The sequence below is a fragment of the Pelodiscus sinensis genome, chromosome 9 (genome assembly GCF_049634645.1).
Source record: "Pelodiscus sinensis isolate JC-2024 chromosome 9, ASM4963464v1, whole genome shotgun sequence".
Classification (NCBI taxonomy): domain Eukaryota; kingdom Metazoa; phylum Chordata; order Testudines; family Trionychidae; genus Pelodiscus; species Pelodiscus sinensis.
The window spans coordinates 57433511-57450698 of record NC_134719.1 but is presented as its reverse complement, the minus strand read 5'-3'; the positions used below and the strand labels follow the sequence as shown (position 1 = coordinate 57450698).

Sequence of the window (17188 nt, the reverse complement as noted above, 5' to 3'; positions counted from 1 at the left end):
GCTCCTCACGGCACATGCCCCCAGAGTGTCCAGGCTCTCCAGCGCCCAGAGGTGACATGGGAAACCGGACACTTCCCTGGGGATAGTGATTTCCATCCCAGGCACTGACGTCTGGAACAAGGTCTATGAACCCTGGGGACTCGAGTGACATACAGGCCTCTCACAAGTCCTGTGCACAGCCTGGAATACCTCTCTGCATGCAGAGGTGGGGAATCACGGCCCAGCCAGCTCACCCTGCCTGCTGGCTGCCCTCCGAGAGCATCGTGGCACAGTAAGAAACCAGGAGGGGAAGGCAGGGCCAGGCTGAGTAGAGCCGGCCCCTTCCACAAATGCAGGAGATGCCCGTGTTGTGCAAAGTCACGTACTTTGTACTTGCGGAGTATTGAGGAATGGTTCATGATGCGCTCTGTGTCTGTGCCGTCCCTGGGCACCACCACAATCCCAAAGTCCCCGACAATCACCTCCATCTGGGAGCAATGCAGAGAGAGACGGGTCAGAGCCTTCCAGGGCCAGGAGGGGGGGCCCTGACTCATACAATAGACACGCTGAAATATTCGGAGGTGTGGTGATGGGACTGTCTGAACTGACCGGCTTTCTGCAAACTTCCTGGGCAGCCTTTGCCAGCAACATGAACAGCATTAAAGCGGCTACCTGGCAACCTCACAAGGGGGCTACGTCTATACTGGTGGGTTCTTGCGCCAGAAATATGCAAATGAAGCTAAGCATGGAATATTGCCGAGCCTCATTTGCATACCTAATGAGCTACCATTTTTTGTAGAAGAGGCTCTTGAGCCTGAAGGAGCTGTCTACACGGCCCCTTCTTGTGCAAGAAAACCCCTCTTGCGCAATGCCATTATTCCTGGAAAAAAATCAGCGTAGAGGCATTGCGCATGAGGGTTTTTCTTGCGCAAGAAGGGGCCGTGTAGACGCTACTTCTGGCGCAAGAGCCTCTTCCGCAAAAAATGGCGGCTCATTAGGTATGCAAATGAGGCTCGGCTATATTCCACGCTTAGCTTCATTTGCATATTTGTGGCGCAAGACCCCGCCGGTGTAGACATAGCCGGGGTGTTTCCCTAGCCAGTTGGAGGTGTAAATTCTAGGTGTAAATTCTAGCTCAGAGACCCACCCCACACAAGTGCACTCAGTGTAGCGGGGGGGAGGGGTGTGAGCGGCAGGAAGCATTAGCGGCTCTGAGTCTGAATGCAGTGCCACGCAAGATGCTAGGGAGGTACTTGGGGCAGCTGGCCCCTTGCCCAGTGACTCTGCTATGTTGGTGTGGGCTAGCTTGGGCTGATCTGGAGCGGGAATGGCTCCTTGCACTGGCAGTCACCCCCTCTGCCTGAAGCATAGACAGACCTGCTAATTCCTCACGCCTGTTTTCTTACAGGGCTTTTCAGTGTGTTCCCTTTCCTATGGGCCTCAGTCTGCGGTCCCACTCCACACACTCAGCTCCCGTTGACTTCACTGGTGGAACTGCTGACCCCGGGGCTCTTCCAAAACAGCTTGTTGTTACAGTCGGTACCGACACGATGGCAGAAGGGCCAAGTCTCACTTCCCGGCTGTGCCGAACTCGCCCTGCTGCTCAGGAATTCACCTCCCATGGAGACACCGGCAGTGGCGCAAGACTCCAGCTTTGTGAAATCTAAACCAAAGCCCCAGGGCGGGTCACCTCTAAGTTCTATTGTGTCCCAATCATAGTGGTTTATTGGAGTTTCAAATGAAACACTGTGGCTTGGTTCTCTGTGGATCAGCCTGCAAAATCAGAGTTTTGGTCTGAGGTCCAGTCATGGTAATGGAAGAGACGAGACAGAATCCAGCCGTGCTCCTTTTCAGTTCAGCAGGCTTGTCACTGAGTTTCAAGCTGGTTTCCTGGCTTTGCTTGGCACCTTCTACTACAAACCAGCCCGCACTTAAAGTTTAGTTTTGCTCCCTTTGCCCTACAATCCTGGGATTTTTCTTCCCAAGGTGACCCTCTCACCCTTCCATTTCCTTTGGGGTTTGTTCCGGTTATGACCTCACTAAAGCTCCTTTGTGGGTTCTGTACAGCACTTGAACTAAAGCTCAGGGAATGAATCTCACTATTTCCACATCAAGCATTTCACGTGTGTGTTTGTCTGTCTTAAGATTGTACCTTGCCACCCAATCAGTGATCACCATGAGAGACCCTTCCACCTAAGTTCATGACCAATTATTATTCCTAGTGGATTATATAGATCTCTGGAAGACTTGCTTTTTTGGGTGGTATTTTTGGAGAGAGAGGGGTGTGTGTGCGCAAGAGAACGGTTTTGCAACATTTCCTGAAAATGGTCAGAGTCTAGCCTGAACTCTTGAGGCACTCTGGGCCAAAGCTGGATGTCCTCACAAGAGAACATTGTCTCCAGCGCTCACTTGCTTCCTCCTGGGCTTTGTGATCTGCATTATCTCTAGGAGTGCAGCTATCACAGAGGTTCCCAGATCCAAATTCTGTCTTTGATGCTCTCAGAGGGGGTAGCCGTGTTTGTCTGTAACCAAAAAAAAACCACAGAGTCTCTGAAGTGCTACAGGACCATTGCTGTTTTTTCAGTGTCTTTGATGTAGTCGGGCATTGAGCCGTTCCTTGCTTTGAAAGCTTGGACAAAGGTCTTAGTCGGCATCAGTGAAGCAACTTGAGCGCAGACCTGATGTGCTGGCTGTGGACTGAGCCGTGGTGAAGGTGAAGCCACATTCCGTGCCAGCTGGCACCTGTCCTCACATTCCGCTCCAGTGACTCGTTCCAGCAGTCCAGCCTGGGGATGACACGCATGGATCCCTGTGGCCAGGTCCTCGCTCCACGGGTGGGGGCATAAGCTTCCTAGCAAGTGGGTGGGGGAAGAAGGCATTTTGGGAACCCGGTGCTACCTGGTTATCCAAGCTCATCAGGGAGTCGGACAGAAGGCTGACACTTTGCCTCACTCGGGCGAAGGGAGGCTGTGCATCCTCACGCAAGGCGTGATACCAGCTCGGCCAGCTCTTTGAAGCATTTTCTCCTTTCCTGACTTAGTGCCCCTGAGCATGTCAGGAAATGTCGGCGCAAATAAACTGCCACCTGCTAAAACACATTAATAACCCCGCACGAAGGTTATTCTCTGAACAGGTGCTGCTTGCAGCAGGCAAAGTAAATCTGCTGTGAGCTGCTGTCTTCAGTCTCTCCTGTCTTTTTCTCACTATTAAAAGTGTTAATGTAGTAGCTTTAAACTAAGGTTTTTGTTCTCTGTCACTCAAACTAGGAGAAATCTTAGGGGGTGAATGGGACCAGTCTGTTCATAAACTGAGTTTGTAATGACCAAGCCAGATTATGATGGGTGCATTCGAAAAGCATGTCAAATGGTCCCTTTCTCCACATGTAGTGTTGTAGACTCTTGTGATTTTAGCCCAAGTCTTGTGGTTATTTGATGTTTTTACTCAAATCACCAGCCCCTGGACTCAGACGACCCTGAGAATCTCAGCATTCATAATTTAAAGAGTCAACATCTAGCCCTCATGGTTGCAGAGCGAAAGCCTGAAAATGTGAGCCACCTGGGAGCTAAAAATGCCAGATGCTTCCCAGCTTAACCTCCAGATCTGATATTCTTTAAATGAGATTTTTAAGCTGATCTCATCATTTGGGGGGAGCTGACTCATGATTTTGAATATTTGGGGGTGGCAACACAGCTTAAAAGTGAAAATGCACTGAAGGCAACACAATTAGAATAAATAATTTCAACAACTTAATTTGCTTTTCATAATGGAGTCTGTAATCGTTTCTCATCTCATTCAGTTTGGGCGATGGAACCAGACCCGTCCATTTCACAATCTGGTATCATGTCCTAGCATAAGGCGCTGTTTTTGCAGGGTTTATTTACATTACTTTTCCCTCTAGTATCAAGAAAAGTGGGTCTGGTATTCGCCTAAACTCCCCTTCCCACAGTCTAAATTTCGAGCCTAGGTCTTTTTAACGGCATCTGTTTATAAACGAAAATGAGTTTGGGAGATGACCTTCACAAATGTCTTTACACCCTCAGAACTGGTCCTTAGTAGCTGCAGTCCCCAGCAGCTCCTGCTGCTCGTCCCCCGCAGGGTGGGGATTAAAACGTGAGGTGAAAGAGAAAGTTCCCGGCTCCAAACTGAGATAAAAGCAGAGCGGATTCTGTGAGTCAGAAGCAGGCTGCCTCGCTGGCTGTGTGTTTGGAATGGGAGGGAGTGCAGGTGGGAATGGGGCCCGGAGACAGACAGTTCAAGGTCTCCCATGTGAGTTGACTCGGTTGCTTCCTGGGAATGTTACGCTACATGTCAGGTCACTGAGAGGCGAGAAAAATGAGCGGGGGGAGGGGAATAATGCCCTGTGTCACAGGAGCCGGCTACTCACGTCAGACTCGTTCCAGAGGCCTGGGATACAGAAGGACTCCAGCAGGTCGCTGCCACAAAGCAATAAGATCCGAAGCTCTGAAGAAAGGGAGCAGAGAACGGAGAAGTTCCCAGACGTGGAGTTACTGAACCCACAACCCCTGCTGGAAAGACCCTGTCCATAACACGCACAACACTGGGCCTGACATTTTGCGGCCTCGTACACTCTCTGCAATAAGAGTGATATTAGCTGCAATGCAGTTCCCTGGCCAAGCCATCTGCCTACCCTAAATACCTCTCTAATTTCCATCAGCATTTTATGTTCTCTCCAGCAGCATTGCTGTGGGTGGTTAAACAGCTGCTGAATGCCACCCCAGAGATGGCTGCATTGTAGCATGTTTGCAAGTGCTGTGTAAAGCATCTCCTGGGGGAAAGAAGTGATTCCTGTATATGAAGGTGTACGGAAGTGCTCTGGGATCTTTTAAAATCACAGGCACTCTATTAGCTATTACAAAGACCTGACAACTGGGGGTGTCCCCTTGCTCCCCAATACATTTGTCACTGTCAGGGCAGAGTAGGATATTTGCCAGAATGCCCCAATAAACTCTCACTGAAGGTCATACCTGTGTACTTCCATGTCTTCCCTTTAGCCTCCCCTGTTTGGATCAGTAAATAGCTGGTTGACCTGCACACGTCAGGGCATTTTACTCTGAAATGTTACAGGGCTATGTATTGACCCTTAGATCCCGGACGTTTAAAGGCACAGAAACCGCAAGCGTTCAGCGCTAGACCGGAGAGTTACCTCATAGATTTCTCTTTGCCACTTTTGGCCACCAGAGGGAAGCAGCAATATTGTCTAAATTGCCAGAATAGAGGAATGGCCAATTTTAATGCAGCCCATGGCCTGGGCATGCTCCCTGTCTTGTCTACCCATTGCTGAGCATAAGAACGGCCATACAGGGTCAGACCAACGGTCCATCTAGCCCAGTATCCTGTCTGTTGACAGTGACCTATACCAGATGCCCCAGAGGGAAGGATCACAACAGGTAATCCGCATGTGATTCCTCCCCTGTCACCCACCTCCAGAGAAACAGACGCTAGGGACACCATTCCTACCCATCTTGGCTAATAACCATTGATGGACCTAACCTCCATGAATCTATCTAGCTCTTTTTGAACCCTGTTAAAGTTCTAGCCTTCACCACATCCTCTGGCAAGGAGTTCCACAGGTTGACTGTGTGCTGAGTGAAGAAAAACTTCCTTTTGTTTGTTTTAAGCCTGCTGCCTAATAAGTTAGAACTTTCTTCTACTTCTGGGCTGGGTTAACGAGTAATGGGATGCACTGGAGGCTCCAGTGATCATCGCCTGCCTACCCAGGCCATTTCTAAGCTCCTTTGCGGAGAGCCAGCGGTGAAGGGGTGGGTAGGTGGCTGGGAATAATAAACAAGGAAGTGGGTCTAGCGGGACACTCTGTGCCTGGGCTCTGTGTCCTTTAGTTCTGAAGCACGGGGAGGCGTAGAGGGACGAGAAGGGATTTTCTCTTTGGACATGAAACCGAACGGATCAGGGTGTTAAGGGGCTATAGAAAGGAAGTGCTTGTTTCGTAAGAGTTAGACACATCTGCCAATGGCTTGGAGGCAGTTGCTCCAGGAGAGTGTCCAATGGCAGCAATGACGCAGTCCCCTGACTTGGTGTCTGCTTTGCGCTCCATCACTAGAACAAACGGCTCATCTCTGTTCCCCTGGGGTCCGCCGGGGGCGGGAAAGCTGTACTTTGCAGGGCCCTCCCTGCCCGAGGGCCGAGAAGAGCGTGTACTCACCAATCTCCTCGTATCTCATCACGGTTCCCAAATTCGCGTTCTCATCTGGAGAAAGAGAATCATAGAATCATAGAACGCTAGGACTGGAAGGGACCTCGAAAGGTCATCAAGTCCAGTCAGCTAGATCGTCCCTGACAGAGGCCTATCTAACCTGCTCTTAAATATCTCCAGCAATGGAGAGTCCACAGGCAACTTATTCCAGTATTTAACCAAGTTTTTCCTAATGTCCAACCTAACCCGCTTTTGGTTTAGTGCCAGAGCCCAAGCTTGGAGAGAGCCCAGTACGGAAACGGCACCTTAATGCTACAGGATTCCTCTCCACCCACACCTGTCTACCTCGCACCACCAGGCAGAGAGAACTGAGCCTCGCCTCTACAGCCTGAGGCTGGCTCCTCCGAGGGGCTGCTTTCCTGCCCTGTTGAAGGCTTTCTGGCTGAGCCCTGACGGGGTAGGTGCCAAGGGCATGTGGGTGACTCCCGAGCCTTTCACACGCAATTGGGTGTCTTTCTGAAAGGCCTGCTCATGCTCAATGAGGGAATGGCTGGGCCAGGTTCTGGGCCCGCCTGGTACAAGAGGTCAGGTCAGGCGATTGTGAAGGAATCATCTGGCCTTGTAATCGATAGAGAGAGACTCGATAGATTTCCTATGAGCGGCTGGAGTTAACATTCCCAGGGATTCTCTTGCCTCAGTGGTGTCTGTCTAAATCCTGCAAATTCAAGGACTCGCCACGCCTCTTCCCCCAGTGTAGCCAGGCTCAAACAAGGCTGCGTTCCCTAGTTAAGCTAATGCGTCTCGCCACTGAACGCTGCAGGGAAATCCTGCATCACTGGGATCAGAGAGGCTCCTGAAACAAATTGTGGCGTCAGCCCTGCCGATCTCAGTGACAAGCAGGGTGATGCTGCCCGGAAGAGAGGTACCTGGTCCTCAGCTGGGGTAAATGAACGTGGTATCCCTGCTATCGAGGGTCCGCATTCACTAAGGGGCTGGCCACCAGTGATGCCTCGGCACCCGGCAGGGTGGGAGGCAGGGAGGAGGAGGAAGACGGAGGAGTGTGAACGCCAGCCCCTACAGTCTCATAACGTACCCACAAAGGTGAAGCGCTCCATTGGCGGACGGACACAGCAAATCCGGCTCAGGCTTTCTCCCACCTTCCCCAAGATCTTTGCTGGAGAGAGAGAGAGCAAGGTAAAGGCAGGTTCAGAGTCTGAGCCATGAGCACATCTCGCGGCACGAGGCCTGTCTGCTATTCCCAGACAGAGTTCCTGGAACATGCAGGGTATTTGGCTCTGGGGATGTGGGGGAATCCCCAATAGCCGTTGCTACTAGCAGGGATCTTGCATCCGTCCGTTCTTGCCCCCACCTTCTGCAGTTTGTATCCACCTCACTTGGTTTGAATGACTCATTTAGAGCCTTGTCACGGTATTGGAGTTATTTCCGTAGACATTCATCATCCCAAGAAGCCTTCTTCCCTCCCTCATTAAGTCTTGGAAAGAAACCAACCGGCGGTGCTAAGAATCTGATCAGCAACTTGATGCAAATGGCACCTGGCTGGTTTGGCCACTAACGCCCCATGCTACAGAGAGGATCCTTCTGTTTCTTGACTCCAGCCCCTCTTACAACCCTTAATTCCACCCCGTTTGGATTTTTAAGGAAGTTAAGGATGCCACTGAACGGGCAACATGCATGTGGAATGGTGCGCAGCCGGCATCTGGAACGACCTTGATTGGAAATGCAAAACAGGTAACAGCGTATTTCAAATGCCCCTCAACAGCCGGCTCCGTGGTTAGTTACTGGATGGAAGCGTGACAGGCAGTACTTACAAACATAACAATAGGCATGAAACCGCACTTCTATCGTGTTTAAGAATCAGGCCTGGGGAGGCTTGGAGGGATGAGATTTTTTTCTATTCAGACATTCAACAAAATGGATCAGTGTGTGATAGGGCTATTGAAAGGAACACCCTCATTTGTAAGACACATCTGCCATTGGCTTGGAGCCAGCTGGAGCTAGGAGAGTGTCCTAGGAGTGAGGGGGAAATTTTAAAATACTTTTTCATGTAGATTCTGCACCAGAGTGATAGCCCTTAGGAAGGGAGTCTGCTATTCGCAGGACAGGATGAGCGTAGACATGGGCAGTGTGAACTTCCTCCCAATTCTCTGCCTCTGTGCCTTAACTTGAACCCCAAAGGCCACTTTTAGCTGTGGAGAATAGCTCAGTCTCCATGGCCCCTTTGGTCTTTTCCCCACATCATTCCCTGTGTCCATTGTGTAGACACTCGAGTGCTCTCTGCCAATGGCTTCCAGTCATCATCACATGCTCGCTTCTGTTCACCACTCTCTTGATCTGGATTTGAACTAGTGCCCAAGAAAGAAAGGCTCCAATTTGCAAACCCTGGTTGTGATGTGTAAAAAAAAAAAAAAAAAAAAAAATCTCTTATTGGAACTGGGGAAGCTTTTTTGTTTCAACAGAAATGCAATTCAAATCAAGGACTAGGAAATGAGAAACCCTTGTGAACTTAGAATCATAGAAGCCCAGGATTGGAAGAGACTCAGGAGTCATTGAGTCCAACGCCCTGCCCAAAGCAGGACCAACCCCAACTAAATCATCCCAGACAGGGTTTTGTCAAGCCGGGACGTAAAAACCTCTAGGGATGGAGATTCCACCCCCTCCCTAGGGACCCATCCCAGTGCTTCACCTCTCTCCTAGAGCAATAGATTTTCTTATTATCCAACCTGGACCTCCCCCACTGCAACTTGAGCCCATTGCTCTTCTTGGGTTCGTACTTCTTGGGTTCTAAATCTGCAGTGACCCGAATGGGGGGGCCTTAACTGCCATTCTCTATTCGGACATGCAACAAAGTGAGCCCCATGTTCTGAGCGACTGCCGTGAAGATGTCAGAAATCCACATGGCAGTGCCTCTTCATGAAAAGGTGAGGGAAGTGCGTGTTTTGCACTGACCCACCACCAAGAACAAAGAGCTGGGGAAGGGAGAGAGAAGATCGTAAAAGGACCCAGTGACAGACCTGTTGTCTTTTCCAAACCAGAAGCCAAACGTTGCTGAATGTCATGGGCCTGGAATCTCAGCCCACTCAAATGATATATTTTGGAGCCACACACTGTCTTACCTGAAACTTGCATGTATTGTTTCTTGGGCTGGTCTGTTTCCCCTTCCCCATCTCTGGGAGAACGGATGTGGGGAATTTCAGATGGGGTACATTTAGAGACTGATTCCCGCGGCTGAGACCTACCTGCGGTGGGCTTGTTGGAAACGTTGCTGTTCTGGTAGATAGGCTGTGGGGACTCATTCTGGGGCTGTCCGATCACCGGAGTCATGGAAGGCGTGTTCACGTTGGAGAGGATGCAACCAGTCACTCGCTAGGGTGGGAATGAAATGTCAGGAGTGAGTAATTCAACTTCTCCAGAGCCAGGAACACACTCATGCATCTCTGACTCTACCTTGGTAGCCAGCCCTACCGCTCACCAGCAAACAGTCCTCAGTCCTTACTAGAAGACACAGCCAGCTTCTCATTCCCAACCGGGAAAAGGAGACCGTGCTAGGATTTAATGAAAGGCTCAAGCTCCAATCTGAACTGCACCTTCAAAGCACTGTCTATACTGATATTTAATAACCCAAGTCTGTAGACCTGGGCTGGGTTAACATCCCATAAGCATCTCCATAAATGGGATACCCACCAGAATGCTTTCTAGCATGTGAGATTAGACCGGCTTGGTCTGTGCCAGACCATTATAAGGATGCAATTCAAAACCCGGTAATGACAAAATACTAACCCAAATGCCCTCTCCCATTTAGCCCTGTCTCTCTGATGGCTGCTTAACTCTCAATGTGAATTAATAAGAACTATTGTATGATTTCAAGTATTCCTCTCTTGGACTTTTAGGCATCAGCTGATGGCCGAAGCTGAGCGAGTAAGGAGATGCTGTTATCACGGAAATGATGTCAATCCATACACACAGATCTTATATCAGATCTAATACCAGGTACGGCTGTCTATCCATACACACAGAGCTTATACCAGGTACGGCTGTCTATCCATACACACAGAGCTTATACCAAGTAGGCAACATTCCTTCTGCTCCCTTTGAATAGGAGGCAAGATGTGAGCAGAAAAAACAGTTCTGCAAGGCTGATTTACGCACTGCAATTTCATCCGTCGTTTCATTTTTTTTCTAATAACTTCAGGGTTTTCCCCCCCACTGTTTTTCTAAGCACACGTGGGCCACACGGGAATAGGAGACGTCAAATCTGCTGCTCTTTTAAAGGGAATTTGGTGTCCGTCTGGAAGCCTTGAGTACTGAAAAACTCTCTGTATTTGCACCATGAGGTTGGCAGAGGGAGAGGCTCCGTCAGCTTCCCGTGTGCGGCCATGTCGGTGTGCCCGTCCCCTGTTCTGCAGGGACTGGCGCTGAGGTAATTCAGTCTCCATGGCCCATTCAGTCTTTGTCCCCACTGCGGAGTCTCCTAAAAAGGGTGTTGGCAGGTGGTGGTGACATCTGAGTGCTTTTGTGACCATCTCTCCGGTGAGAGGGGCCTTCAGCCTTATGGTCCATTCAGTTTTTGTCTTCCCTGCTGAGTCTGCTAAAATGGCTGCCAATTAGTGTTGGCTGGTGGTGGGTTTTGTCATGCAGCCACCTGCGCACGAGAGCTGGGCTGAGCTCTCTCCAAAGTCATTTCACAAAGGCCACTGGGAACAGCTGCTAGATAGCAGCAGGGTCCAATCAGAGTCAAACTGTGCCCGATTGGAGGCTGTCCCCAGAGGTAAAGGCTGCTGCTCACGTAAGCTGAAGGGGCCCTGAGCCAGGCATTCCCCTTTCAGGACGTGATCCTAAGAGGAACAGAAGAGCTGGCTCTTCATTTGGGCTTCTGTGCAGAGGCTGTTGCACACCTGTCAAAGGGGCAGGCGTTGTTCTAGCGCTGTACTCCCCTGCCCCCATGTTGCTGCCCAGGGTAGGACTGCAAGGTTGCTAACTTCCCCGCCAATCCCCACCCATGCGAGAAGGCACAATGATGATTGCATTCAGCTCACGTACTTGCAGCAAATCTTATTTCCTGAGCCAGCTTCCCCTCCTCCTTCCCGTCCGCTCCCTTTGGACTGGAGGCAAGAAGTGAACAGACGGAGCCTCGTTAGCTGCAGAATCATGTGGCAGCTTCTGCCCTGCTGGCTAACAACTTTAAAGGCATGCTAATGCAGAGGGAGTCGGGGGGCGGGGGGAGAGAATCCAACCCACCCTGAGATCCCGCTATAATCCCTTCCCTCATGCGAGGCCTCCGTGCCTCTCGCCTCCCTTCAGAGCACTCGGGACCCTCACACACATTTCCTCTCCCTGGAGGGCGGGTTTGAAATGATGCCAAACAACGCGGCTTGTTCTGGAATGTTCTGTCAAGGTAACGATGGCGCCGCAAGACTTCGGCTCTCCTCCTTCAGTTCAGCGCCATAGGCCAGTGGGATCCAGAGGGGCAGAACAGCAGTGGGAAGTAGTGGGGTGCGTGACGCACCCAACGTTCGGCCTATCCTGCCTGTCCAGACTTTTTGGGCTTTCCTCCTCTCGTGCCTCAGCTCCTGTAATCTGCCCCTCTCTGGCTCTATTGCCAGCCATGTTGCCTCCCTCAGTCCAATCAAAATGCTGCTACCAGAGTTGTAGTCTCAGGCTGTGTCTACATTGGCAAGATTTTGCGCAACGCTTTTGAGCAAAATCTTGCCACCTGTCTACACTGGCTGCGAGTACTTGCGCAAGAACATTGACGTTCTAATGTAGGAAATCAGTGCTTCTTGCGCAAATACTCTGACACGCCCTCTCAGGGATAAGCCCTCTCGCGCAACTGTTCTTGCGCAAGAGGCCAGTGTAGACAGGTAATGTTAATTTCTTGTGCAAGAAAGCCCTATGGCTAAAATGGCCATCGGAGCTTTCTTGCGCAAGAGAGCGTCTACACTGGCAAAGATGCGTTTGCGCAAAAGCACATCTCTTGCGCAAAGGCACATGCCAGTGTAGACGCTCTCTTGCGCAAATACTTTAACGCAAAAACTCTTGCGTTAAAAGTATTTGCGCAAAATCATGCCAGTGTAGACGTAGCCTCCTAGACAGGTAGGTCTGGAAGGGACCTTGAGAGACCATGTAGTCCAGCGGTTTTCAAACTTCTCTCATGACCTGGTTGAAGAAAATTGTTGATGCCCACGACCCCACATAATTTAACTAGTTTCAGCTCTGGGGTGGGGCTGAGGATGGGAGGACGGTGTAGAGTGGAGGAGGAAGTTCCGGCTTTGGGGGGGCGGGGCTGGGGCAGGAGGTACTTACTTTGAGGGATTCCCACCCTGCGGTGTAGCAGGGGTGCTAAGGCAGCTTTCTGCTTGTCCTGGCACTGCGGACCATGCTGCACCCCAGACGCAGCCGGCAGCAGGTTCCCAGCCAATGGGAATGTGGAACTAGTGCTTCGGGGAGGAGCAGTGCACGGAGCCCGGTGTGATTTCCTCCCCATCCCTCATCTAGGAGCCAGGTCTGCTGCCGGCCTCTTCTAGATCGCAGCACAGTCCGTGGTGCTAGGACAGGCAGGTAACCGGATCCCCCTACAGCAGTGAGACCCAGTGCCCCACATTCCACCACCCAGTCCTGCGCCACAACTCACAGGTTGAAAACCACTGAGCTAGTCCAAACCGCTGCAGTGAGGCAGGCCCCAGTAACCCAAGACCAGACCATCTGCCAGGGGTTTGTCCAGCCTCCTCTTAAAAGCCTCCAGTGCCAGGGATCCCCCGGCCTCCCTTCGATGCTATTGAAGCACTTATCTACTAGACTTAAAACGATTTCCCTAATATCTAATCTCATCTTGCTGCAGATTAAGCCTGCGGCTTCTTGTCCTATCTTCCCTGGCCACGGAGAACAACTGATTACTGCCCTCTTTATAACCGCCCTTTGCACAGATGAAGACAGTTATCAGCTCCGCTTTCCCAGACTAAACCTGCCCAGCGCTTTTAAGCATTCATCCTAACGTTTCCTAAACCGTTTGCTATTTTTGTTGCTCTCCCCTGGGCTATGTCTAGACTGCAAGCCTCTTTCGAAAGAGAGCGTCTAGACTGCACGTTGAACTTTCGAAAAAGCGGCTTGCTTTTTCGAAAGAAAGCATCCAGTGAGTCTGGATGCTCTCTTTTGAAGAAGCCCTATTTACATTGAAGAACGCCTTCTTTCGAAAGAGGAACTTTCGAAAGAAGGCGTTCTTCCTCGTGAAATGAGGTTTACCGCCATCGAAAGAAAAGCCGCGTTCTTTCGATTTAATTTCGAAAGAACGCGGCTTGAGTCTGGACGCAGGTGAGGTTTTTTCGAAAAAAGGCTACTTTTTTCGGAAAAACCCCTGAGTCTGGACACAGCCCTGGGCTCGCTCCATTTCTCCTCATCTTTCTTACCTTGCAGGGCCCAGAACTGGCCACAGCACTTCAGCTGGGGTCCTCCAGCGCTGCCTCGTGCCGGTCAGTCACCTCCCGCGTCTTACGTATGGCAGCCCTGTTTGTACCCTCCAGAAGGGTCGTCTTGACTTGCCGCCACAGCCACCACATCGCTTCTCTTTCAAGTCACCTCCATGCTTTCTGCCCCTCCACACCCACAACCTCCCCTCCCCCGGTGTCCAACCTCCTGAGCCTCCCCCCTTCTCTGCTTTTAACGGCTTCCTCAAAACCGACCCGCTGGAATGCCTCCAGATTCTGCCAGCCTGCGCTGGGGCAGACAAGTGCCAGGCCATGCCTGCTGCTTTTCTGCTCTGTCGGTTCCTCTTCCTGCCCTCCTTTGCCTACTTGATCCTCCCCGTTTGTCCTTTTTCTCCAGCTCCGAGGGCGGCTTTCACACTTGCCTCCCTGTTGTTGTTGCTGGAGAGTAGGGTCATGATCTAAGCTGGAGAAAGGGCCACTGATGGGAGTGGAAAAAAGGGGACCTGGTGATTTAATAGGGTGTGACGTTCTGGGCGGCCATCACTGCTACCGTGGCAGCAACAGCAGCTAGAACCCAGGTTCCTTTAAATTGCCGCTGGAGTCCTGCCCGGAGCAGTCTGGGCAGTGCTGAGGGTGGGCTGCCCCAGCCCTGACCCTTCTGCCAGAGGCCCAGAGCCAAGCCCCACCCTCCCAACACTGCTCAGGGCCTGGCAAAGTCTGTCGCCAGCCCTGGCCGCAGAGGTGCTGGGAAGACCCATTTCTGTTTAGGGTTCTTCATTTCCACTTCTGCCTGCGCCGGGGTTCCACTTACTGTGTCCCATTCTTTGGGGCTTACCCAGCATGGAAGATGCCCTTGAATATTCCTGTTGCTCTCAGTCATCCCTGATGGCCAGCGGAGGCGGGTTTGGCCTGTGGGGTTATTTTGTTAGGTGAGTAAAACAGCTTCATTCACTTGTCTTTCAAATGTTCCCTTTTCCCCTGGATCCATTGTGCGGCCAGCAGTACCGGGGTTTGCTCAGCTGTGAGTTTACCTTCCCACCTGCTCCCATGGCAGCCTCGTTTCTTGTGTGTGGCCTGACACGTCCTTGTTTTCTGTCTCCGAGTGTATAGACGCTCGGCATTTCCCTGGAATAGACCTGGTGCCGGGAGCTTGTCCTTAGCCCTCTTCCAAAGGGGGATTAAAGTCTGTCTTTTGCAGCACAGTGTTCTTTCCATTCCATTTCTAATCTCCGTTTGCATAGTTCCCTTCCTGTAAGGGCACGTCTACACATGAAACTTAATTCAGATTAAGGAAGGGTGTGAGTTTAATGTGCCACAGCTACTCCTGAATAACTCCACTGTGATGGACGCATACACCCGGCACTGGCAGTGAAAAGGAGACCCAGTAGGGAGAGGGCTCAGAGGGAGAGAAGGCCTTGGGGGTCTTGCCTGAGCCAGAAGGGACATAGGAAGGCCGCAGGCATAGGGCCCAATGGAGGTAGCCGAGTGGGTCGCAGTCCCAGAAGAGTTGAGAAAGATCCAGAGAGGTTCAAGCTCAGGATGGCTGGGGTGGCGGAAATGGTGCATTGGGTGGGGGGTTGAGTTCTCCTGGGAAAAGTCTGGGGACCCCTCTCTCCCCACCCCCGCAGGAGAGTCAGGGATGTCCTACTGCTGAGCCTGTTGGGGCAGAACCTTGATATCCTGAAATGGGTGGATTCTATGGTGCCCTCACTGGCGGGCGGAGTCACACAACCGACCACAGGAGCCCTGAGGTCGAGAGGAGGCAAAAGAGCAGCAGTGCCAGGTTTTGTCAAAGGAGGGTCTCCGGACAGGGAGTTTGTCCCGCGATATACAGACAAGGCTAACACCCTGGCATGATCTGCAGAGGGCAGGGGCCGCAGCTGTCTCCGATGGGCGGTTGCTGGCATTTGGGCCTTGGCACAGTCTGGAAAACTGGCTCTCCAGACCGTCCAGTTTCCAGGAATGGCGGCTGTTTGGAATCCCTCGTTTGAGCTTCTCTTTGGTGAGGAGCTGGGTTTTGCTTCAGCTGTCCTGTCCACCTTGCTCCTTGTTACTGATAGTACTTTAAGTCTGTCCAGGGGGGTGTCTTGATCTGGCTGAGCCATCTGCTGCAATCTCTGATCTGGACTTTGCTGTCTGATGGCAGGACCGCCCGGGCCAAGACGCTGCCTCCTTTGCTTTCAGCAGAGAGAGGTGGACAAGCACCCGTGGGCTGCTCTACAACCACCACTTGGGTGAATCGTCACAGTCCCACAGGCAAGCTGAGAATCAGTCCATTGAGCGTGTACATTGAGCGTGTACGAGTCAGCCTGAAAGAGAGAAACCGGCCCTGCTCTGGCTATTGCTGACTCTGAACTCAGCCCCGAAGGTGCTGCGCATCCAAGCTGTTAGAGGGATGCCTGGGTTGTGCATTACAAACGCATCTGTCTAACCGCTGTCCTCCACTTCCACTAGCCGCAGCCTTTGCCTCCCCACTCTGACACGCCTCCCCAGCTGGGACTCACCTTCATCAGGTCCCGGTGGTGTTCCAGCACGCTGCAGGTGGTCTGCCAGGTGTCCTGATAGCACTCCCAGGGGTCCACCCTGCGGCGTGGAGAGAACATAACCAAGGGGGTTTGCAGATGAGCCTGGCTCCACCATCCAGCCTGCCCAGCAGATGGGTGGCCAGGAAGGGAGCAGGGAAAGGGCCATACACGTTAACCTCCTGTCTGCCTGGGAGCAGAGGCTGGAATAAAATGGCAAATGCTGCTTTTCCAGCCATTGCATTCTCGATGTATTCTCCCCCTTCCCCCGCCTTTGGTTAAACTCCTCCACTGCTGCCCCATGTTCCCCTCCCTTCCCAGTCTTAGGCATGGCTGTAGCTAGGCCCTTCTCTTCCGCCTCCTGCCCAGGGGCCCGATACGGCATGGAAATGTGCCGAGACAGCAGCTTCGGTCACCAGACCAGCAATGGGACAGAGCAGCACCTGGGCATGGAGGAAGAACATGGGGACTGGCTGGGGGTCTGCTCACTAAGGTCGCTCCCAGAAGTGTTTCTCCTGGTGCTCACGGCTGAGCCGCTCTCCCCGCTGGGCTCACAGCATCGCTCGGGGCTGGTCCCAGCGCCCCTCCGTTGTGTGGCGTTGCAGCCTGGCCCAGCTGGGTGACTCAGTTTGGGGGTCCTCTCCAGTGGGGGCTCTGGGGCAAACTGCCTCCTTTGCGCTGGCCCTGCGGAGGGCGCATCCCATGTAAAGTCTGTATGTGCGGCGGGCGCCGGCGCCACCCACCTCCTTCACCCAAAGGGCAGGTGGGAGGAAGTGGACTGAGGTTGTGGGAGCTCCGTGGCTACTGCCATGGAAATACCTGGGCACTGGCTCCGAGGACACCCCCCTGGGAACACTGGGCACAACCCCAGCCTGTGGGCAACCTATCCTGCCTGCCACGCCCCACCGTGGGCCTCGCCCTGGCATGGCTCTGTCTCTTTGGGAGGAAGCATCTGTGGGTGGGATCCTTGAACCCTTCCCACCCGGAAGTGCCACCGCTCACACCTACATTCTTAAGGGGTTCCGCGTTAGCCAGGAAATTCAACCGCTTGCAGGCGCGACAGGGGAGCGCCCCAA

General features: G+C 52.3%; 1 protein-coding gene across 1 annotated transcript in view; it reads right to left on the bottom strand.

Moving 5' to 3' along the window:
- The window catches only part of NMNAT2 (nicotinamide nucleotide adenylyltransferase 2), a 77211-nt gene that overhangs the window by 4112 nt on the left and 55911 nt on the right, over positions 1-17188 (bottom strand). The window contains exons 4-9 of the mRNA XM_075936783.1: positions 16095-16173; positions 9409-9535; positions 7245-7325; positions 6161-6205; positions 4364-4440; positions 366-467 (exon numbers count right to left, since the gene is read on the bottom strand). Coding sequence (XP_075792898.1) covers positions 366-467; positions 4364-4440; positions 6161-6205; positions 7245-7325; positions 9409-9535; positions 16095-16173 — 511 coding nt within the window. The remainder of the gene's footprint in view (positions 1-365; positions 468-4363; positions 4441-6160; positions 6206-7244; positions 7326-9408; positions 9536-16094; positions 16174-17188) is intronic.